At 42.2% G+C, this 23,905-nt stretch overlaps 1 protein-coding gene across 2 annotated transcripts in view; it reads right to left on the reverse strand.

Moving 5' to 3' along the window:
• Positions 1-22,055, reverse strand: part of CD101 (CD101 molecule) — a 35,557-nt gene extending 13,502 nt beyond the window's left edge. For both annotated transcript variants that reach the window (XR_012003060.1, XM_025994637.2), the window contains exons 1-6: positions 21,945-22,055; positions 13,823-14,203; positions 12,137-12,553; positions 7,883-8,269; positions 4,066-4,434; positions 2,578-2,982 (exon numbers count right to left, since the gene is read on the reverse strand). Coding sequence is in view for 1 of the 2 variants with exons in the window: in XM_025994637.2 (XP_025850422.2) it covers positions 2,578-2,982; positions 4,066-4,434; positions 7,883-8,269; positions 12,137-12,553; positions 13,823-14,203; positions 21,945-21,987 (2,002 nt within the window). In the remaining variant the exon portion in view is untranslated. The remainder of the gene's footprint in view (positions 1-2,577; positions 2,983-4,065; positions 4,435-7,882; positions 8,270-12,136; positions 12,554-13,822; positions 14,204-21,944) is intronic.
• Positions 22,056-23,905: the final 1,850 nt, after the last annotated feature.

A 23,905-nucleotide genomic window follows, 5' to 3' on the forward strand; every position in this document is an offset into this window, starting at 1 on the left:
TCTTTCTGACATCAAGTTGAATTTTACCACTCCATATCTTCCAGGCACTGGTCCTGGTTCTACCCTTACCCATAGGAGTGGGATAGGGAATGTGGGGTAGGATGGAGTGCCATACAGAAAACTAATCTCTTCCACATGATATGTCTCACTTTTGAAGCACAGACATCTTCTCTTCTGTTGCATTTCATAAGTCAAAGTGAGAAAAAGTGCCCTGTTAATGCTTTGTCGTGTGCTCACTCTCTAGAACACTCCTTGATTCACAATTCTTTGACATGTCCTTGTTTGTATCTGCCTTCAAACACAGGTAAACAAAAGGAAGCTGTACGTGGGCTATTAAAGTTGTATGTCTCTTTGCAGCCGGTCAATAGTGGGAATCTCGTACAGGTATAGAGTCAACCCTCCTTTTACTCCAGCAGCTTTTCTGCTCTGGCAGGAGGATGAATGCTATAACCTGCCTTCTAAAGCTTATTCTAACTTCTTGCTGACATCCCTGATTCTACTTTTGTAGAAGCTTCTTAAAGTTGCCAGTGGGTCTCTTTCCTCTTCTTCCAGCAAATACTTAACAAGCACACACTGTGTTATGTGCCAGAGCATTCCCTGCCCTGTGGATACCTTCAACAGTGGGTTCACAGTCTAGAGGGGGAGACTAGTACAGGCACAGAGGCTTACTGATTCCAAGTTTGACAGAGGTATGCAGAAGTGGTCGTCCGAGCACAGAGCAGGACTCTGTGCTCTTAAGGGTTAATAAGAATTAGTCTGGTGGAGGAGAGGTTAAAGAGTTCCACACAAAACATATGACTTGAACTGAAGACTAAAAGTGAGAAGAGAGAACATAGTGTTTGAAGGCCTACAAGTATAGGTCAGTGTGGATGGAGTGCAAATTCAAGATGGAAAGTAGAAGATGATGCTGGAAAGACACAAATATACCAGATTATAAAGGATCTTGCAGGTCATGCTATGGGAGTGTGGATGAGCTGGATATGGAGGCCTTGTGGTTTCTCACCTAGGCCACTGGTGATTGTGAGGACGTGGAGAACATTGTTATGCGGAGGAGCTTTGGAAGGATAAGAATGGGGATGCCTGGGTGGCTCAGCAGTTGAGCATCTGCCTTCGGCCCAGGGCATGATCCTGGAGACCCAGGATTGAGTCCCACATCGGGCTCCCTGCATGGAACCTGCTTCTCCCTCTGCCTATGTCTCTGCTTGCCTCTCTCTCTGTATCTCAAATAAATAAATAAATAAATAAATAAATAAGATCTTTTTTTTTTTTTTTTTTTTTTTTAAAAGGAAGGATAAGAATGGTGCATTTACACCCAGACTTAGTGAGTGTAGCTCTGCCTTGGAGGCAATTGCATAGCGAGTCTGGAGATCAGAAGAGAAGCCTTTCAGGATAATGGATTTAAGAGTGGTCAGTATATAGGCTGAACCAGGGGGAGGAATAAGCCCACTTCAGGATACTGTACAGAATTAGGAGAGAGCAAGCTGAGCCTGAAACACAAAGGAATGGATCTGTGAAGGAGGAGAATTCTGCAGAAGGGAATGAGAAGGGGCAGTTAGAGTGTTAGGAAGGAAACCAATATAATCTTAGGTCCTGAGGCCAAGGAAAAGGGAAGTTTTAAGAAGAAAAGATTGGGTCACCAATTTCAAATACCACTAGAAGGACAAGGCAATGAGGGCATAAGTTAATCAACATGGACATTATTACTTTTACCAAAAGTGTCGCTCAGCAGCAGAGAGAATAATGGCTGCTACCATGGCCGAGCATCTGCTGGATGCATCAGGTACTGTCCTAGGCACATTACATATGTCACCACCTTTACAGTGCCAGTGGCAGTTTAGGGAGAAGTACCTAGAGTTGACCAGATTGAGTGACTTGCCCAAAGCTAAGCTGCTCGCTGGTGCCTGTCAGGTGGAAATGACTTCAAAGGCTCTTGAACACTGTGTCTTAAGAGAACGGAAGTGATAAAAGAAGATACATGAGCCAGCAGGACTTTGACCAGGTTGTGTCTTGGTTTTTTGGTTTTTTTTTTTTTTCCCCTCTGCTCTTTCACCAACCGATGAGGTAAATTATATTTGACTATGATCCTGTACTCTCTTATACATTAACACATTCAACCAAGAGGATAAATGTATTTTAATGGAATTTACATTATCCATACCACTAGGGGAGATGTTCCAAACATTTAATGACTGGTAAGGCAGTAAGGCACAGGCAGTGACCAATCCAAAAGAATGCCTCCCTCCCCACCAAAACTGCCTGAGAAGCCCCCTGTTGTGCCACATGTTACCTTTCAGTTGCTGGATGGTGGGACTTATGGAGACTAGGGGGAAGGGGCATGGAGCAAGTTATTAGTAGTCGGTGTGGAAGGAGGTCAGTGTTTAATAACCAGGATGGCCCTCCCAAGCACAGTAACTTCATGTCAGCCTGGATAGTGGTTTTACATGTACGCAGTATAAAACGTGGTGGTGGTGGTGGGGGGAGATATTTTCTGTTTTAATTCTATAACAATTCTATAACTGACCCAAAGAGACATGTGTTTGTTTTCGAAAGCAGCTATTAATTTCAAGTGGTGTTTACCTGGTAAACTGACGGCTATCATCAGTGAGTGAGAGATAGCAGAAGCTCTTGCGGGGCTGCCTGTGCAGAGGGAATTTCTGACGTAGACTTCTACTTGACACTGATAAACTCCTGCTTCCTCCTCGGTGGCATCATGGACTAGGAGTTGGGAATGAAATGATGACTGTAGAACCTTTGTCTTCTTTTGGAACTGAGATAGGAAATCCTCCCACTCAATAGTGCCATTATGGGTGATTCGAACTAGTGGATGAAAGACTTGAGATGTCGCAGGCTGGAACTGCCACGTCACAGTGAGGAGCATCCCGAGGTTGGGGTAGTCAGCCTCCACTATGCAGGACAGGCCAAAGGTGTGGGCTAATTCCACTTGGGGTTGACGGCTCATCAGCTTAACCCGTAAACTCGACTCTGGGGGCAGAAAAAAGTGGGAAAGACAATTTCCAATATGTTTATCAGGTCTAAGTTTTCCTACTCACCCCCTCTTCAACATAGAACCATGCATTGGGAACATCAGATATTTGGGGGTATAAGTTGACTCACAGTCCAATCTGTCCTGAATTCTGTCTCTAATTTTTCTTTTTTTTTTTTTTTTAATTAATTAATTTATTTATTTATGATAGCCACACAGAGAGAGAGAGAGAGAGAGGCAGAGACAGAGTCAGAGGGAGAAGCAGGCTCCATGCACCGGGAGCCCGACGTGGGATTCGATCCTGGGTCTCCAGGATCGCTCCCCGGGCCAAAGGCAGGCGCCAAACCGCTGCGCCACCCAGGGATCCCTAATTTTTCTTTTTTTTAAAAAAATATTTTACTTATTTATTCATGAGAGACACAGAGTGAGGCGGAGACATAGGCGGAGGGAGAAGCAGGCTCCCTGCGGGGAGCCCGATGTGAGACTTGATTCCAGGACCCTGGGATCATGCCCTGAGCCAAAGGCAGACACTCAACTGCTGAACCACCCAGGCATCCCAGCCCTCAATTTTTCAAAGTTGATCCTCTTCTAAGAGCATCCTCAGCAATGACAACAAACAGGCTCTGTTTTCCCAGCCTGCTCCTTAGACAGCTACTACTGAGTGGGTGGGGCACTCGCCATACCTCCCACCCCCCATTTCTACTCATGGGCTCAGTGTTGCTCTTTTGCATAGGCTCAAAGAGACTTTGCAATCTCAGGGCTGCAGCTACAGAAGCCCGGATGTAAGAGGCTCAGGGGCACTGGGCACAGGTCCTCTCTAAATCTACTTCAAGTCAGAGGCTTTGTGTTCAGCTTTGAATAACACCTACAAGTGGTACCCTACAGATGATCCTTATCAAGGTAAGTAAACTTTAGAGATTAGTAGACAGATGCAGCAGCCAGAGACTATGCCCTGTGTCCTGGAGTGTACACGCCACAACTCGGGGTTTCATGATGACACACAATCAAATTCCACTGCATCCCACTGCAAAGGAAGGTACCAGTGATATGCAAGTTTAGAATAGGATTTCTTTGACACCTACCCAGAGATTTGACAGTGACTGCCAACTTCTGAGTCCAGCTCCAATCTCTGGCCGGGTTCTGGGTTCCCTCAGACACCCTGCACTCATACACACCACTGTCTGTGATGGTGGTGGAGCTGATCTCTAGCTGGAATGTGGCCCAGTCTATTTTCTCCAGCCTTGCGTGGCCCTTGGAGGAGGCACCCAGCTGCACGGTGCCATCCTGCCGCATGCCAGCCACAAACTCCTGCTGCGTCCGGCCTTGTGGGAAGTGCCACCATTCCACGGACAAGAGACTCTCAGCTCCATCTGCCTTGCAGAGAAGGGTTAATGCCTCTCCTTCCCACACTGCTTGCAGCTTGCTCTTGGTAAATAAGACCACATTCCTTGCTGTGGATTACATTTGAGAGGAGAAAAAAAGTATTTCAAGTAAATGAACATTTTTATAAAACACGGTGATATCTCTTTAATTAGGACTTGACTAGTTTGTGATAAATCAGGTCAGGCTGTTTTACTGCTGGACCACCCCCAGGAAAGAGATTTGCTTAATACTTACCTAGTGGAAACAGGGCAGCAGAAGGATATCAGAAGAACTTATTTACACCTAAACAATTTACAATTTGGCCTATTTTTAGTGATTTGTTAAATCAGCCTTTCATTATGAACATCTAGTTGGGACATCTGGTAATATTTTGTTAGATGAGTTAGGGTGGGTGTACAAGCCTAAGAGTAAGGAAGCAGCATTTATTTAAATTTTTAGTTTTTTGGAATTTTGTCTTTCACAGTTTGAATTGATGTTCCTCTCCCTACTTATCTTTCCTTAACTAGTAAGTGTTTTGAACAGGGGAGGAGTATTGGTAATTAGATTTTTGTTCAAAACTACCAATTGCGCCTGGCTGGCTCAGTCCTTAGAGCATCTGACTCTTGATCTCAGAGTCATGAGTTTGAGCTCCACGTTGGTTGTACAGTTTATTTAAAACAACAATAACAACAACATCAAATAAAATACTACCATTAAAAACAATTACTTGGTGGAAAATATTACCTATAGACAGATAGATAGTAATACATAGATATATTACTCTTTCAAATCACATATTCATATATATAAAATACATGTTTATAAACACATATATATGGACAGCCCGGGTGGCAGCAGTTTAGCACCGCCTTCAGCCTGGGGTGTGATCCTGGAGACCTGAGATTAAGTCCCACGTCGGGCTCCCTGCGTCCAGCCTGCTTCTCCCTCTGCCTGTGTCTCTGCCTCTCTCTCTCTCTCTCTCTGTGCATGTCTCTCATAAATAAATAAAATCTTTAAAATATATATATGTATGTGTGTGTGTGTGTGTGTGTGTATATACATATACATATATATATATATATATATATATATATATATATATATATATATTTGGTTGATGGGAGGAGATCCTTCTTATATCTGAACTATAATGTTAAGCTACAAAATAAAAATCTGGCTCCCAAATGGGAAATTCAAAACACATAGAAATGCAAATACTCATTCAACAGATACTTCCTGTGTAAGCCTTTGTCCTGGGTGCTCTGTGGGCAAAGCAAAGACACCTCAGTAACTCATGCATCCTAGGTTTAAGGCCAAGGTCCTGGGTGTCAGAATTTATTTTGGGCAATACTGTTGTCCTCCATGACCCTTGATTTTCTTTCCTGAATATTATGAAGGTATTAACAGCACCCGCTTTATTGCATTGTTGGGACAACTAAAAGTAGTACATGCAAAAGGGCTTAGCTTGGCTGGAAAGGGAAAGAACCAGTAAAGGGTGGCTATTAGCACTGGTTGTAATGATAGGCACTTAGTGAAAGTGAAGTAGTTCAAAGACAGAAGAGAGAAAACAAAATTGAATTGGGATGAGAAATCTAAATAGGATCTAAATGAATTTGCAAATTGTTCTTCCCTGCTGAGGAAGGAGTCCTATCTTCTGCTTTATGTGTATATGTATATAAGTTACAAAGGCAGAATGAAGGTCAATGTCCAGAAATAAGTTTAATGTATGTATTTAATATTTTAAAATATTTAATAACACTATTAAATAATTAAATAATAATTCTTTAAATAATACTTAATATATATTTTATATATGCTATGTATATGTATATGCAAAACTGCTTCCAAATTTTGGGTATTGGAGGCAGATTATACTTAAGTTTTTTTCAAGTTAAAAATAGACTCATAACTGAAGTTTAGAAAATAAAGAGGAAATTATTACTCATAATCTCACTACTTGAATATAAACCATTATGGTTAGTTTCAACTAACATCAATCTTTTTTTTTTAAGAAAAAAAATGAGGTTTCCTTAGTTCATTACAGTCATTACTGCCTCTTGATAAGAAGTAATACACTTATCAAGTATGTATAAGTTACACACTCACAGTGGTAATGAGTACCCCCTTCTGTTTAAAATATTCATAAAATATGAATCTCATGATAAAACTCTGCTCATACTTTGGTTTGACTTTCAAAACTGAATGCTCACAAGAATCCTTAATAAATTTGCTAATAACTTTCTCTGTTTCTACATATTAGTCCCAGTTTGGACTCCAGCCTATGCAAAGAACTATTTTTAGGTTTGGAAGACCACACTACTGATAGGCTTATGATCTGTGCAACACAAAAAACACTTTTACATCCGTCTGGCACAAATTCCCATATGCTGAATTTAAGAAAGTTTTACAGATATGTTTCAGCAGAGATTGTGATGAATGAAGCAGAGATTTAGCTCTGTGTAAATATGTAAACCCACCCACATAGTTCTTCCTGAATCCTAGAAAGTTAGACCAAATGTTTAGTGTGAAAACGAACACCAACACACTTCCTGTCTTGTGTGTCTTCATTGCTAGCAAATGAGGTGACAGAGAGGAACATGAAAGGGAAATTTATCCATCTTTGAAGATGCCTCCAATGGGCAAGTGAAACAAGGATATCTATATTTTTAATTGGGTTTTGTTTTGTGCTTTTGGGCAATTAATCTTTCTAGACTTTGAATATAATACCTAGCCCAGAGCATCCTAATATTAGTTGTAGATTTGTTTGTTTTCTCTTCACACAAAAAGCACTGAGTGTTCAAACATATTTAAGATCATTCAACCTTCACAAACTTGAAATGAGAGCCCAGTGGCCTTCCACTTTCATGCCTACAGATACACAGACCCATTTGGAGAGGCATATCACATTACAGCAAAATGCAGGGAACAGAGTCTGCTTGCTTTCATTTGCCTCTTCATTTCTTGTTTTGAGTCATGCTTTGATACAGAATTAAGATATACTATCATCCCCTGTATCAGGTTAAGATAATAGAGGATGGAAAAAGGCATCTGAGAGATGTTTGGGGGGCAGGGAGGCATAATGTAGGTGTCTAATCCCCAGGAAGAAGGCAAAGTGTCATTCTCACGTACTCATATCACACGGACAACAAAGAGAAGACAGAGGGTTTCATTAATACAGGTGTTTCCTGCTTGAAGAAAAACCCAATGTACAAAAATGAGGACTAATCGCAAATAAGAATCTAAGATAGCAAGAAGGGATTTAAGGACAATCTAACTGTACATCATTATTTCATATTTGAGGAAGCTGAGATTTAAAGAAGTTAAGTATTGGGCCTGTGGTCACAGCCCATTTAAGGACCCAGGAATAAGACTCAGGTCTTCAGCTAGTTTGGTCGCTTTTCTCTATCCCACCTCAAAGTGATCCAGCTGACACCTGACTCTTCAGGAGAAGTCCACTGTGTCCATGGAGGCATCCTGTACTCACAAAGGAGGGAAGCTGAGAGCAGTCCGGTCATATCTTGTTCTGACTTCACGTACCTGCTGGCTTCCTCAGATGCACACGGGTATCTGGTGACTGCTTGCTCTGAAGCACCTGCCAGGAACCCATCTGAGCTCTTGCCATCTCTGCCACAGCACATCTGTAGGCGCCTTCATCCTCCGGGCCCACAGAGAAGATCTTGAGAGAGAAAGCCTTGGGGCTTAACTTTGAAACCTGGAGCTGTCCTTGAATTGCTCTCTCTTTGTAGTCTCTCTTCAGGTCCAGAACACCCCCAGCATCCATGCGGGCCACCTCTTTACCATTGAAGAACCAAACGCCCTGAAGCTGTGGGTCCCAGCCGCCACCTACTACCAGGCAGACCAGTTCTAAGGATTTCCCTGCAGTAAACGTGCTCTCAGCGGAAATGTTGACTTGAAAATCTCTCACTAGGAAACAAAAGCAACACAGGTATTTAGAGAAGCCACAGCATCTGTCCTTTCAGAACCACAGAGAGATAATACCCCCTGTAAGGACAGTAGAGGGATTGAATTTCAGGCGGGAGTTTAGCTCTGAGGAGTAGCTCAACCAAAGAAATACCTAGAACCAAAAATGTCCTTGATTATTCTTTAAAGAACAGCGTATAGCTTTCTGAATGCAATCCTTTAAGCAAGATGTATACATAGAAGTCTAAAGTATAATGTATCTTTTTTTAATAAAAAAATATAAAATATTTTATAATATGTTGAATTGCTATAAATTATTATTTCTTTGCTCTCTTTTCTTGGCTAAGACTATCTAGTGGAATTTTCCTAAGTGAAAGTACATGTGATGTATAACAAGTCCGCAGCTAACATAACACTTCACAATAAAAAGCTGGAAGCTTTTCCTCTAAGATCAGGAAAAGACAAAGATGTCCTCTCTTACCACTTCTATCTGACATAGTACTGGAAGCCGTAACCAGAGCAATTAGTTAGGGGAAAAAAATAAAGGGCATTCAAGTCAGAAAAATGAAGTAAAATTATCTGCTTGCAGATGATGTGATCTTATATATAGAAATCCCGAAAGACTTCACCAAAAAACTCTTAAAATTAATGATACTAGTAAAGTTGCAGGACAGAAAGTCAACATACAAAAAAAAAAAGTCAGTTGCATTTCTATATACTAGCAACAAAATATGGGAATAAGACATTATGAAAACAATCTATACAGATGGCCAACAGACACATGAAAAGATGTTCAACACCCCTCATCTTCAGGGAAATGTAAGTCAAAACCATAATCAGATATCACCTCACACCTGTCAGAATGGCTATTCTCCAAAAGACAAGAAATAAAAAGTGTTGGAGAGGATGTGGTAACAAGGGAACACTTTTACACTGCTACTAAGAATGTAAATTGGTGCAGCCAATATTGAAAACAGTATAGAGATTTCTCAAAATAAATAAATAACTAAATAAAAATAGGGTACCTGAATGGCTCAGTATGTTAAGTGGCCAACTCTTGGTTTCTGCTCAGGGTTGTGAGACAGAGTCTCATATTGGAGTCTGCTTGTCCCTTTCTCTCCCCACTCTGTTCCTCTTCCTATATGTGTGCACGCTCTTTTTCTCTCCTAAATAAATAAAATCTTTAAAAAAAATTAAAAATAGAACTACCATATGATCCAGCTATTCCATTTCTGGGTATTTATCCAAAAAACACAAAAACACCAAGAAGATATATGCACCCCTATGCTCACTGCAGCATTATTTATAATAGTCAACATATGGAAATAATGTAAGTGTCCATCAAAGGATGAATGGAGAAAGAAAATGTGGTATACACACACACACACACACACACACACACACACACACACAAAGGAATACTACTTGGCCATAAAAAAGAAGGAAATCTTGCCATTTGCAACAACATGGATGGGCCTCGAGGGTATTATTCTAAGTGAAATAAATCAAAGAAAGACAAATACCATATGATTTCACTTATATGTGGACTCTAAAAACCAAAACAAATGAACAAACAAAACAAAAATAAATTCATAGAGACATAGAACAGACTGGTGGTTCCCAGAGGGGAAGGTGGTTGGGGAATGGGCAAAATGGGTGAAGGGGCTCAACTGTATGGTGATGGGTTGTAATTAGACTTATGGTGGTGATCACTTGTAGTGTATCAAATATCGAATTATAATGTTGCACACATGAAACTTGTATAATGTCATATACTAATTTTATCTCAATAAAAAAACTCATTTGCAATAATGTCCAAAAGAAGAAAATACTTAGAAATAAATTTAACCAAGGAGGTGAAAGACACTGAAAACTTTAAAATACTGATGAAAGAAATTAAAGAAGATACAAATAAATGGAAAGATATCCCATGTTCATGGGTTAGAAGAATTAATAACGTGTTGGTGAGAACGTGGAGGATGTGCACAGTTTACTATACAAACTGTGTGGTGTTTCCTCAAGAATTAAAAATAGAACTACCATATAATCCAGCAATCCCACTTCCGGGTAGATACCTAAAGGAAGTGAAATGAGGATCTCAAAGAGATATCTACATTCCCAAGTTTATTATTCATGATAGCAAAGATATGAAAACAACCTAAGGGTCCACTGATGAATAGGTGAATGTAGAAAATGTGGTATTATATGCACACTGAAATATTATTCAGCTATGAGAGAAAAGAAATCCTGCCATTTCAACATCATGGATCACCCTGAAGGACATTAGGCTAAGTGAAATAAGCCAGACACAGAAAGACAAATACTGTAGGAACTCACTTATATGTGGCATCTAAGACTGCTGAACTCATAAAAGTAGAGTGTAGAATTGTGGTTGCCAGGATTAGGGGGGAGGGGGAAGGGGGAGATATTGATCAGAGGGTACAGAGTTTCCATTACGCAAGGTGAGTTCTATAGATCTAACGTATAGCATGGTGACTACAGTTAATAATACTGTGTTTCATTCTTGAAATTTGCTGAGAATAGAAATCTTAACTGTTCTCGCCATACATACAAGCACACACCCACTACACACAAAAAATAACTATGTGAGATGATGGATATGTTCATTAGCTTGATTGTGGTAATCATTGCAAAATGCCTATGTATATCAAAACATTATGTGCATCTTAAATACATAGAATTTTTGTGAAATAAATAAGTAAAAATAAATGAAGACTGTTTTATATAAAAATTGTTCTCATGGGGATCCCTGGGTGGCGCAGCTGTTTGGCGCCTGCCTTTGGCCCGGGGCGCGATCCTGGAGACCCGGGATCGAATCCCACGTCGGGCTCCCTGCATGGAGCCTGCTTCTCCCTCTGCCTGTGTCTCTGCCTCTCTGCCTCTCTCTGTGTGACTATCATGAATAAATAAAATCTTTAAATTAAAAAAAAAATTGTTCTCATGATCCCAGAGTCCTGGGATCAAGCTCCAGATCAGGCTCCCTGCTCAGTGGGGAGCCTGCTTCTTGCTCTCCCTCTGCCTGCCACTCCCCCTGCTTGTGCTTTTTCTCTGTCAAATAAATAAAATAGGAAAGAAAGAAAGAAAGAAAGAAAGAAAGAAAGAAAGAAAGAAAGAAAGAAAGAAAGAATCATCAATGATCTACCAATGGATCACTGCTTTTAGCATGGAAATATATGGTTTTTGCAACCTCTTCCTATTGGACCATAGCCCGTGTAGAGAAACCAGGAATGGCAGCTGAGGCTTCCCACTTGCTTTGATGAAAATGCCAATGGATCACGAAAAGTAACACCATCCCAAGCAGGAAATGGGGTCAGGTGGAAGGAAATCCCAGCAGTAAGACAAAGTTCCACATTAGAAACTGGAGCTACTCTGAGGCCTGGGTGTCTGTGGTGTGGGCGGTTTGGAGAGACACACGTGCTTAGAGCAGCAGCTCTATCTCTCACCAGCATTTTTGCATGTCTGAGGCTCAGGTTCCTTGTTTTAAAAATGGGGAGTTAACCACTTGCCCTATGGAGCAAGGACTTAAAATTAGGTAATATAGATAAAGTAGATAATGCAGATAAAGTGCTTACACAGGGCTCAGCAAGGAGGATAACAAAACATTTTCATGCATGACTTGTGGAATCCCTAACCATTCAGAAGATCTTATCCCATAGGAAACCTGCTGTGGACAGGCCTGAAACCAAATGTCCCTCTTCTTACTTATGCTTCCCAGAAGCCAAAACCAAAATGTATTCAAACTTCTTAAATGTATTTTTTAGACACAACAAAAGATTAAAAAAAAACCCAAAAGATATCCCATAAACACCCACCATCAATATAGTATGAATTGCTTGAGAAGATCCTTACCTGTGGGTTGGATTCTCAGAGCTGTTTGAGCTGTCTGCTTTCTCGTGATTAAAGTCCAGGTTTCATCTGGATCCTGAATCCACTCAGTTGCCTCACAGAACAGCTGACCTTGATCTGAGGGCTGGAGCCTCCCTATGGAGAGCCTGAAGGTAGTGACTCCAAGCTTGTTGAGCAGTACATCACCAGCTGCAAACCTCTCTGTATATGAGGGCCCAGGGATCAACGTGAAATCTTTGGAGAGGGAAATTATCTTGGTAGTTTGGCTTCTTTCTCCATCCTGCATCAGGTACCAGGTGACAGAGAGGTGAGTGTGCTGAGCTGTGGCTTTGGATGCTTCACAGGTAAGTTCCAATGATTCACCCTCCTCCTTATTAAAAGTCTGGGAACTCATGGTGGCAGAGAGGGTATCTGGAATAACTGGAGACAAAGGAATGATAACTGACTGGCCCAATAACCTGTCAGACAAGCCTCCTTGGATAAGGATGGCGCCCTGACCCACCGTCCGTAAAGCACATACTTTGAGTTGCTCTTCAACCAGCCATATGCTTTCCCTACCACCAAGAGGAATGTTGGCATCTGTATACATAGTCCATGGGACTTGGCAAAACTAATGGCTCAGTGGTGTATTGACCCTGACTTTACATTTTTAGCATAGGTTGTGACCAATTTAGCTGTTCAGACACAGAGTATTTAAAAGGGAAGAGCACTGGGAGCTAGAAGACCTAGATTCTGATCCTAAATCTGTCCCTACTTGACTACAGGAATTGGAGCAAGTCACTTCACTTCCTTACACCTTAACCTGATTCTTTGTAAAATTCTGCAATAATCCCTTACAATCTGCCATTCAGAGCCAAAATGCAGCCCTCACCAAAGTTCTGACAACCATCCTACCATCTCATTGTGCTCTTCCTCCAAGCCCAAGCTTATGGGAAGGCAGCACTTAGATTCAATCAGTAAGTATTTATTAAGCAGCTACTCAGGGCTAGCCACTGTGCTTGGGGCTGAGATAACTGTTCTCATGTTCTCCTAACTGTTCTCCTTGGGGTGAAGTAGGAGTCATGTAAGTAGCCAAATACCCCATCAACCAGGTGAGCGCTAATAATAGCAATGTGAATAGAGGATCAAGAGGAAACAAAGATGGGGAATATGCACTGAGACCATCTGGACAGATTTCACAGAAGTAAAACCTAAACTGGGTGCAAGTATAGGTGGGAGTTGGCTAGACTGAGAAAGAGGTGCTAAGATATTCTAGGCAAGGGGACAAAATGCTAACTACAAAGATTATGACCCTCTCTCTCTATGTAAATATGTTGGACATTACTAGTTTGTGGATAATCATTTCCAAGCGAGTGACTTACCACTGATCATATTACCAAGTTCATGTTCTGCCTGCAGAAGAGATGACATGGGGAGAACTCCCAGAGTTTTGTCTGATGCTGTTGCTACGATCACCCTGTGGCTAGCTGTGGACAGGCCTAGACCACACACACCATCTAAATTCCCAGGGCAAAGGTGACTGGAAAGATGAACATTTAGAGAATGGGAGATACCGATTTGTGCCCCTTCTGCAACATATCCAGAGGGCGATGAGGGCTCTCTTGCCAAAGCAAGGACACGACGGAAAGCCACGTCACACTGCAAGGCGTGGGGGGGACGCTGGCAAGAACAGGGGGGTAGGCAGCTTACCAATTAGCCTTGTCTTGGCACTGTAATTGCCGTAGTATCTTTCATCTGTGTTTGGCGTGTGACACTCATACTCGCCAGAGTCCTTCAACTGGAGCTTTGCGATGTGCAAGAAGACCGAGTTGCCCCGGACCCTCTCCACATAGATCCCCTTGCTTCTCACCCGCTGCACATACACTGCATAAGAGAAGGTGGCATCCACGGTGCTCACGATCTGGACTTCTTGGGTCGGGGCTTTGGGCAGGTAAACAGACCACTGGAAATGCTGCTCAGAAGGGCCCTGGTAGCCAGTTACGTTGCAGCCAATGCTGATGGGGTAGCCCTCAGCCCGGTACAGCGGTCCTCTCTGGATGGTTACCTCTCTCTGGCCAAGGCTGAGCTTAGCTTGCAAAGAGGAAAGAGAGAAAGGGGAATCAAAAGAGATTTGTGTTCCAGTCCCCAGTGTGCCCCCGTCTGCAGCTCCCTGTATTAAGAGTTCTAGTAAATGAGATCAGAGGTTATTAGCTATGATTGACTCGAATGTTCGATGTCTCCTTCAGGCTGAGGCACGGTGGGATCGCTTGATGAATTCACTGCTCTTTTAGGACTTGAACTTCTGTAATAATTCCTAGCCTCTTAGGTTAGCTTCAACAGTATTCGAGCTATTACACCTGCTAATACTTAGCGCCCGGTGTTGTCTAAGGGCATTATTTGAAAGTCAATACTACATAAGGAAATTCACCTTTTATGTTATTTTCTAGGACAATTCAGCAAATTCCTGGGTACCTGTCAGACAGTTCTCTCAGAGATTGTGGAGAAGAGAAATCTACCCACTGCCTCTGATGCTGCGCTTTCTTTGTCTTGCTAGTTGGCTAGAACTATTTGTAGCTCCTGGCCAGGTCTAAATGCAGGACTAGCTAAAATTAGCATCCAGAGAGACAGCAGCACTTCCTTTCTATACCGTGGAGGGTTTTTTGTTTTGTCATTTTTCTTCAAGAGCCACCACAGCTTTATCGAAAAGCTTTGTAAAAGCCAGCTAGTCAAGTCCACCAGGATCCGGCCTCAGAGTCCCTTTCAGTTCTTCTCTGACTGAAAGTTTTCAGTTGGGATTGCTCTGGACTGTCTCCCGTTGAGACAAATCTCAAGCATCAGGCTTAAAGGAGAAAACATGATCAAATTGACAACATTTTCTTTGAAGTGCACGTGTTCAAAATCAAGCAGCTTGCAGAAATGGAAAGGCATGTGTTTATGGATCCGGCTGATATAAGAGACTAGTTTGTGCCACAGAAAGAACAAAGAGCAAATAACAGAGATGCCAATGGGTGAGCCCAATCTGGGGCCCAGTGGAAGGGGAAGAGGATAAGAAAGACATCAGAAGAGTCCTCCCCCCTCCCCCACCGCCAGGCAGCAACTGCTGGTATTGTGGAATGAACAGAATAGAACTCATAAGAAGGTAGGGAAGAAGCAGGGTATCTGCTGACTTTTGCAAACCCACAAGAACAGCAAGTAAAGGAGAGTAGAAGGGGAAAAAAAAGCGAGAAAAAGGAAAAATGACGTTACAGAGACCATAAGGTGGGGGATGGGAATTTTGGAATGGAAACAATTCTGATAGAAGGGGGGCCTACAACATACGGGGAGAAAGGGTGAGTGGTCATCTGAGGCAACCCACTAAAACTGGCCTATTGAATGTTTAATGCAAAACTGAAAAACAAACATCCCACCAATCACACACATTTCCAATAATAATTAAAATACGCCAACTGATTCATACATCCAAGTTAATGTGATGTAATTATATTACGCTCTTCTAATACTGAGGCACATATAGGAAAAATGTAACTTATTACTTACCAAACAATTATCCAACAGAGGCAACTTAAAACATTTTCGGCAACGCTGGTTAGACTCAGATATATATCTTAGAGAACTGTGTGCACTGTGCACCAAGCTATGTGTGAAAGAATACCCACAACAGCACCGTTCATCATATCCCCCATCTTGAGACTGCTTGTATGTCCATCAGCAGAACAAACTGTGGCACATCCATAAAATGAAATATTACACAGAAATGAAAGTGAATCGCAACTGTTTGTAACGTGGATGACTGTGTTGAAAGATGCAGTATATGGAGAATCTTTTTGACGATATGTAGAATGATTCCAGTCCTTTATAAATATTTAAATACAGGCACAACCACAATGCATTATTTAATAAATACAAACATAAAATCACTTAAAAAAGAAGAAAAGCTAGGAAGTGGTTATCATGGGAGTCAGGACAGTGATTGTGCATCAGGGGGGAGGGTTGTAATCTGGATGGGGCACACAGCACAGTGGGTGGGTGCTTCTAGGGTTCTAGCAATGTTCTATTTCTTGACCTGGATAGTGACTACATGGTTCTTACTTTTTTTACTTATTTGCTAATCTCCATGTTTATGTTTTATTACCTTTTCTTTTGTGTTATATTCCACAATAAAAATGTTTATAGAAATATGGTTTCTGAGGTACCACTAACCTATTTCTAACAGGGTATGTGACCACAATGCTATTTTGGTGGCTAGGCAACACTTGTTCAACATCTTACATAACTTTAAAAGATAGGTACCACATGTGAAACATTTTATTGTGAAAACTAGCACTCCATTTTCTACTGCTTTATTTGCCAATTTGATAAATATTTATTCAACAACTTGTATTTCTAATGCTTCAGAAACTAAGATGTGAAAATGAGCTTGGGACAGTCTTTGACTTCATGATTTTAAAATTTTAGTAAGGCAGGATGATGGTCATATCTCCATGTCAGGGAGATGATAAAAGTGCTTTAAGGAATCTGAGGGAAGGACAGATTGCACTTTTAGGGGAGGGAAACACAAAAGGTTTATGGAAGAGACAGGATGAGAAGTGGAATTTGGAGCATCAGAAAAATTATGATGATTTAAGTGGGCGACTTCATGACACGATTGTATGGCTAGGAATTTGGAGCATCAGAAAAATTATGATGATTTAAGTGGGCGACTTCATGACACGATTGTATGGCTAGGAATCAACCTGTTTAGCAATTAGGGAGTGATAAACTGGATTAGGGGAAGGGTTACATGAAGATGAATAGAAGGAGGTAAGGCTGGATAGGAATTTGGGGCCCAAACCATGAAGTCATGTTTTAAAGTTTGGACTTGACTAATTGGGCGATGGGGAATCCACTGTAAGTGTTGGAAAAGTCTTAGGAAAATTAATGTGACAGAAAACCATGGTAGCCCAGGAGAGAAATGATGACCATAATCGGAATGCAAAGAGCCACCATCGAGATAAAATCTAGAGTTTTTCAGGGTCTCAGATGCTTGGAAGTGGTAGAAGGGGTGGATGGAGAAAGGGAAGGCAGGAAGAAATAAAAAATGATGGCAGGTTTTGTGAGGCTGACTGAGAGAATAATGATATTGTTAACAGAAATAAGGGTATTATGGGGCACCTGGGGAGCTCCATCAGTTAAGAGGCCAACTCTTGCTTTCAGTTCAGGTCATGATCTCAGAGTCGAGAGATGGAGTCTGCATTGGGCTTGGAGTCTGCTTGGGATTCTCTCCCCCTCCCTCTGCCCCTCCACCCTCGCACTCACTCTCTAAATAAATAAATATATAAATAAATACAATCTCATTTAAAAAAAAAAAGAAATAAGGGTATCAGGAAGAGACTGCTGTGTTCAAGGGTGAGGGAGAAGATACTGCATTTGCTTTTGAAAATACTAAATTTGAATACCATAAACAGGAAAGACAGCCAGCAAACACTGGGAAATAATATTTTTTAAAAAGTATATATATAGGGCAGCCCTGGTGGCACAGCGGTTTAGCGCCGCCTACAGCCTGGGGTGTGATCCTGGAGACCCAGGATCGAGTCCCACATCGGGCTTCCTGCATGGAGCCTGCTTCTCCCTCTGCCTGTGTCTCAGCCTCTGTCTTCGCTCTCTCTGAATGAATAAATAAATAAATCTTTAAAAAAAGTATATATATATATATATATATATATATATATATATATATATATATACTTTCAAGTCTATTCAACCCTTTGAAAATCTCTGTGGTCTAATCCTTTTTAAGAATTCTGTGATAGTCCCACATTTAGCAATGTCAAACTTGTAATTGGTTGAGCTGCTCTTGAACCTAAATCTGCAAATGTGAAATCCCTGGCTGTCTCCATTGTTTCTCACTGCTTCCTCTGAGCACCTTTTTATAACCACAGAGGGTTCTGGGCCATGGGTGTGGATTAGGTCAGTTCCAGTGCTGGGCAGTGTTAGGGAATACAAGGGGAAGGCTAAAGAGAGATTATGAGAGGGTCTCTGTATTTAGGGGCTAGGATAAGGAACACCCAGAAAGAAGAGCAAGGGAGATAGGAGAGTGGCCAGGACACAGGTGCGTAGAAACCAAAGGAGGAAAAATGCTCCACAGAAGGGCTTGTCTGTTTGCTGGACGCTGCTATGAGGGTAAGGACCCAAAGGCAGGGGGGGGGACGGTTCTTTCAGCTTGATGAGGAGGATATCGGAGGAGATCTTTGTAAAAGAGGTTTCAAAAGACCAGAAGCAAAGGATTTCAAGGATAAGAAGTGACTGTAGGAGGGGTAAACGACTCCAAGAAGTTTTGTGGAGATGGGAAACAGAATAGGGTGGCAGATGGCAAGAGGAGCTGAGAGGGGAGATGTGGATGACAACAGGATAACGAACGGAGGAAAGTCCTAGTAGAGGCATGAGGTCAAGAACAGGAGGGGGAAGGTACTGCTTTCTCAGAGAAGTAAAGCAACAGTGTGGAAGTCTCATAGGTATTTTTGGTGTGGAAAGGAATGGTTGACAGAGATCAATTCAAAAGGCTATGCATTGGGACCATATGCTGAAGCATCTTTAATCAAGATATTCCCTATGGGATATGTTGTACCTATCTCTCCTCCTCCTAAGAAGTAAAATAATTCAGAGGACTGTTCTGTTTCTTTTCTTCCAGTGGACAGAGGGTTAGAGATCTCTGCACAGCAGCTCAAATTCTCACTGACTGATGGACACAATGCTGGGCACCTACACACCATACCAGGGCCACACTTTTCTCGGGTGGTACTGGCTTTTTTTCTTTTCTTTTTTTCCTTTAAAGATTTTATTTATTTATTCATGAGAGATACAGAGAAAGGCAGAGACATAGGCTGAGGGAGAAGCATGCTCTGTGCAGAGAGCCCAATGCAGGACTCGATCCTAGGACCCCGGGAACACAAGCTGAGCTGAAGGCAGATGCTTAACCACTGAGCCACCCAGGCATCTCAATAGTTGCCAAATTTACTGTTATATTATTTAAATGGAAGCTGTTAAGGTTGGATGGTATAAAATGGCCCATAACTGACCTTTCTTGATCCACAAAAATAGCAACTTCGGATCATTCCATCTCATACAAAACCTACCTGGAGAACTACAGACATAACAAGCAACACCCCTTTCTTTACACTTACAAAATCCCTATGCCCTTGAAGGCTGAGAGAGCTTCTAACCAAAAACATTTTCTTCTACGAATACAGTCATGGTAAAATTAAAAAAAAAAAAATCGGTCCCCCCTAGCACCCTCTCACATTAATGGTTTTTACATATAGGGCAGCTTAGTCAGGGTGAGGGGTGACAGATCCAGATCAGGAAGGCAAAGCTGAGTCCTAAATCCAAGAGCTCATTTACCCATAATATTAACCTCTTCCAGCACCATGTTCTAACAAAATTAATCAGTCTTTATGTTTATTTAAAAACAATTGGGATCCCTGGGTGGCACAGTGGTTTGGCACCTGCCTTTGGCCCAGGGTGCGATCCTGGAGACCCGGGATCGAATCCCACATCGGGCTCCCGGTGCATGGAGCCTGTTTCTCCCTCTGCCTGTGTCTCTGCCTCTCTCTCTCTCTCTGTGTGATTATCATAAATAAATAAAAATTTTAAAAAAATTAACAAAGTACACCTTTGCTAAACAATGTAACCCATCAATTTATCAGCATTTAAGTTCCTCCCTTATTTATAATTTTCCCTCCATGTTTGTAAGGAAAGACAGCAGGCTTCCAAAGTCCTTTCAAGTCACTTCCTGATTTATGAGCTCTTCACATAAAAACTGTGGTTCTATACAAAATTAGTGCTTTAGGGTGAGTCAGACCTAGAAGAAATAAATACATGCCTCAGTTTGGATAATTGTTTATGTGGGTTAAGGAAAAGCTTCCAGCTTTCTCTTTTTGAACCTGGTTACAACTTGCCTTCACCCAAGCCTTCTAGCCTGCTCACCAGAATTAAAAAAAAAAAAAGAGAGAGAGAGACTTTGCAGTGTCTGATTTATTGCACAATACACCCTGCTTTCCCCTATACACAAGCCAAACACACAGTCCAAATACACAAAGCACGTGCACTTAAGAATCATATTCAAAGAAAAAAAGAAAGACAGGAAGAAAGAAAGAGAAAGAAAGAGAGAAAGAAAGAGAGAGACGGACTCACACTCAATAGTGAACAGGGCAAATAGGAATGTACCAGCCAGTGAAGATCCCACCAATCCTCCAGGCCATCAGTGCTTGCCAAGCCAGTCTGGTGGGCATCCCTCACCCAGCAACTAACCAGTCCTCCTAACTAACCCTGCAGGCCACTTCTCACCCTATCAGGCCCTAGATCGGATCTTTATCTCACATGATCTAATGTCTGCTGAGACACAAGCCCAGTTCAATTTGAGCCAATGTTGTGCTGAAGGCTGTCGCCTCTTTATGTGTTAGCCACAGCTCTGGCCACACTGATGATAAATTCATTTAGTTCCCCTACCTTTCCAGTCACTTGAGTCCCCACACCGATTCAATTTAGTCTTGATAGAAGTTCTTTTTTTTTTTTTTAAGAGTTTTTATTTATTTATTCAGAGATAGAGGGACAGAGACACAGGCAGAGGGAGAAACAGGCTCCATGCAGGGAGCCCGACATGGGACTCGATCTCGGGTCTCCAGGATGACACCCTGGGCTGCAGGCGGTGCTAAACCGCTGCGCCACCGGGGCTGCCCTTGACAGAAGTTCTTAACCTGAGCCACACACGGGATTAAAAGGCCCATAAATTCGAGGGGAATTTATGGCTCATAAATGTAGAGGGGAACCCCCCCTACATCTTTATTTTTCATTAGTCTTAATGAAAATTTAGTATTTCCTTCAGTCCTGATTGTGGACAACAAGCCATAGGTATTTTCACATCACACTATAGTTGTTGCAGATATCTTGAAATATGATTCATATCCCTTACTCCCTGGAAGTTTGGTGGTTAACAGACCACGTCTAGGTTTTGTTATGGAATTTGTAAAGAAGCAAATAAATGACTACATCACTATTTAAAACTATTTTGATGATTACATTCCAGTATGACAGATTTCCCCTATAATCCCATGTATTTTATTTTAGGCATTTAAAAAATTATTCTAAGGTGGGATCCATAGTCCTCACCAGACGCTAAGGCATGCACAGCACCAAAACAGTACCTGCTACTTGCTCTGGAACAATTCCATTTCTAGCCCAGGCCATGTGTTCTCCTGTCTACCTCCAAATCTCCCCTTCCTCCACCCTGCTCCTGGGCCAGCTAAGACCCCTCTGGATGCCCTTTAGCAGAGCCCGGCAAATCTTCTTGGCCCTTCTCAATCCCTCAAGCTGATTCCCAATTCAGCTCCCAGGGACATCCAGAACTTTCTGTTAGCTTAACCTAAAACCACTAAGGGCTCTCAGAACTTTCCCTTCCATCCAGCCACATCAGACAAAACACAAGACAAGGCAAACACATCAGACAAAACACAAGATCATCTCTCAGGCTGGGGGAGCTGAGCCCTCACTGGTGCCAGGGATGGGTTAGCCCAGGGAGATAAGGTTGAGGCAGGGCAAGCAAAACTGGCAGATCTAGCAACACACATCTGTAAAAATCCATGGGTTCACAGACTCAACCAAGCATTGCACCACCCTAGAACTCAAGGATGCCAAGGTAAACCATGCAACTTCTATCAGAAAGTCAAAAATTATTGCCGACACCAGAGATGAGTGGCATAGTTTTTCCTGTAAATACCAAATTGTCCTGCTCTGCCACCCTACAGCCTCCTGTTGACTAGCTCCTGGGATAAGAGACAGGCAGAATGATGACACTTACTCAGAAAAAGAAAGAAAGATGCCACACGTGGGATGTGTGCCATTTGGGCCAGGACAGACCTTTCCTCGTGGTGTCACTGAAGTTGCTCAGACACTGAGCGGCAAAAGCTGTGTTCTTGCTACAAATGCAAAGAGGAAGCAATAGTGTGGTTTTCAGTGCACTGGGAAACACAGACAGCTTGCAAAGAGAAAAACCATTTGCATCATACGGTTCTTGGCTAATCACTTGAATCTGAGTGAGAAAAGTGAGTGATCTTCATGGGTAAGTGTGTACAGACAAATAAGAAAAGATGGGCCTTGTCTATGCTAAGTATGTATCATTAGATAATCATGAGGAAATGAAGGTGAACCAAATAAATAGAAAATCAAGCAGTAACATTCTCTTCTTAGCCCTTACCTCTCCTTCCCTCTTGGGAGAGAGAACTATGAAATGTAAGAAGGGCCCCTGGAAAACACAAAACGTGGGAGACATGAGGAGATGGTAATGGTGACTGTCTCTGGAGCCAGGCTGCCTGGGTTTGCATGCAGATCCTATTTTTAATTGCTGCGTGATATTAGAAAAGTTATTAACCCTCATCTATAAAATGGAGATACTAGGAGGATGTATCCCCATCAGACTGCTGTGTGAGTTGAATGAATGAATTAATGCAAAGCACTTAGAACAGTACCTGGTGGGACACCTGGGTGGCTCAGCACTTAAATATCTGCCTTTGACTCAGGGCATGATCCTGGAGTCCCAGGATTGAGTCCCACATTGGGCTCCCTCCATGGAGCCTGCTTCTCCCTCTGTCTATGTCTCTGCCTCTCTCTGTCTTTCATTAATAAATAAAATCTTAAAAAAAAAAAAGAATGGTACCTGGTACATAGTAAGTGCTCAGTGAATGTCAGCTGCCATCATGTGACATTTAAGTGAGTCTTCACCTGTCCAAGATGGGCCTGGCACCATGAATGGCAAGTAGATGCCTAAATATAACAGTTGGGACTGAACCCCAGCCAACTTAATCCTATCTAATCCTGGAAGACAAGATCATACCAGGAGGGGTTCAATGAAGACATTGGTTCCCTAGGTCAAGGCTACATCTAGATAGGTCAGTAATAAACTGGTGTGCTTCAGGCCACCGTTTCAGGCCGATTCCTGCTCCATCCATCCATTCACCAATTTTTTAGTACTTCTATATGCTGGGTGCTTGGGTAAATTCTGCACATATGAAGATGCCAGCAACCCAGTCCTTGTTCTCAGGAAACTTCCACTTAATCAGAGAATCACAATGCAATGTTGCAAAGACAGTCATCAAGGCAGTCCCTGAAGGAAGTGGGAAAAAGTGGGTGGGCAAGAGGGAAGACCAGGCTGGGCTGGTCTAGGCCAAATGAGACAACTAGGGAAGAAGGGGGTGGGGCAGTACAGCTGAGGAAGAAGCAGCCTAGCGTGGATAATGATGCACTAGCCATGCTCTCCTGTTGGAATACAGTTTGGGGCTGGTATGAAAGGAGCAGGGTCCATAGAGGTAGGCTGGGGCAGATCTTACTGGGCCATGCATGCCAGACCTAGGACCTTGGCCTTTATTCCATAGATGAGGGGAGCTTTTGAGGTCCTCCCCCCTTCTTCTTTAGGAGGAGAATGCCTGATTGGGTCTTCCCTTTGAATTGAATTCCATGTTGTGTATTGCTAACTGGTTGAAAAATGAGGGAGAGAGAGACAAGGCTAGAAGCAGGAAGGCTGGTTATAAGATTTTTGTAGTCCTCCATATAAGTGATAAGGTCCTGAATTAGGGCATTTAAAATATTGTGGAAGGATAGCTAGAGATTTGGAATTAGTGTAGCCTCTGATCTTAGCATCTTCTGTCGGGAATGGTGGAGCATTTTGGGTGGGGGGACAAGCAGGAGCATGGCTGGCTATCACACAAGGTAAGTCGGGTGAGGTCATCCAGAACAAATACAGATAAAGAGGTATGGACATTTGAA

Source organism: Vulpes vulpes, chromosome 8 (genome assembly GCF_048418805.1).
Source record: "Vulpes vulpes isolate BD-2025 chromosome 8, VulVul3, whole genome shotgun sequence".
NCBI classification, from domain to species: domain Eukaryota; kingdom Metazoa; phylum Chordata; class Mammalia; order Carnivora; family Canidae; genus Vulpes; species Vulpes vulpes.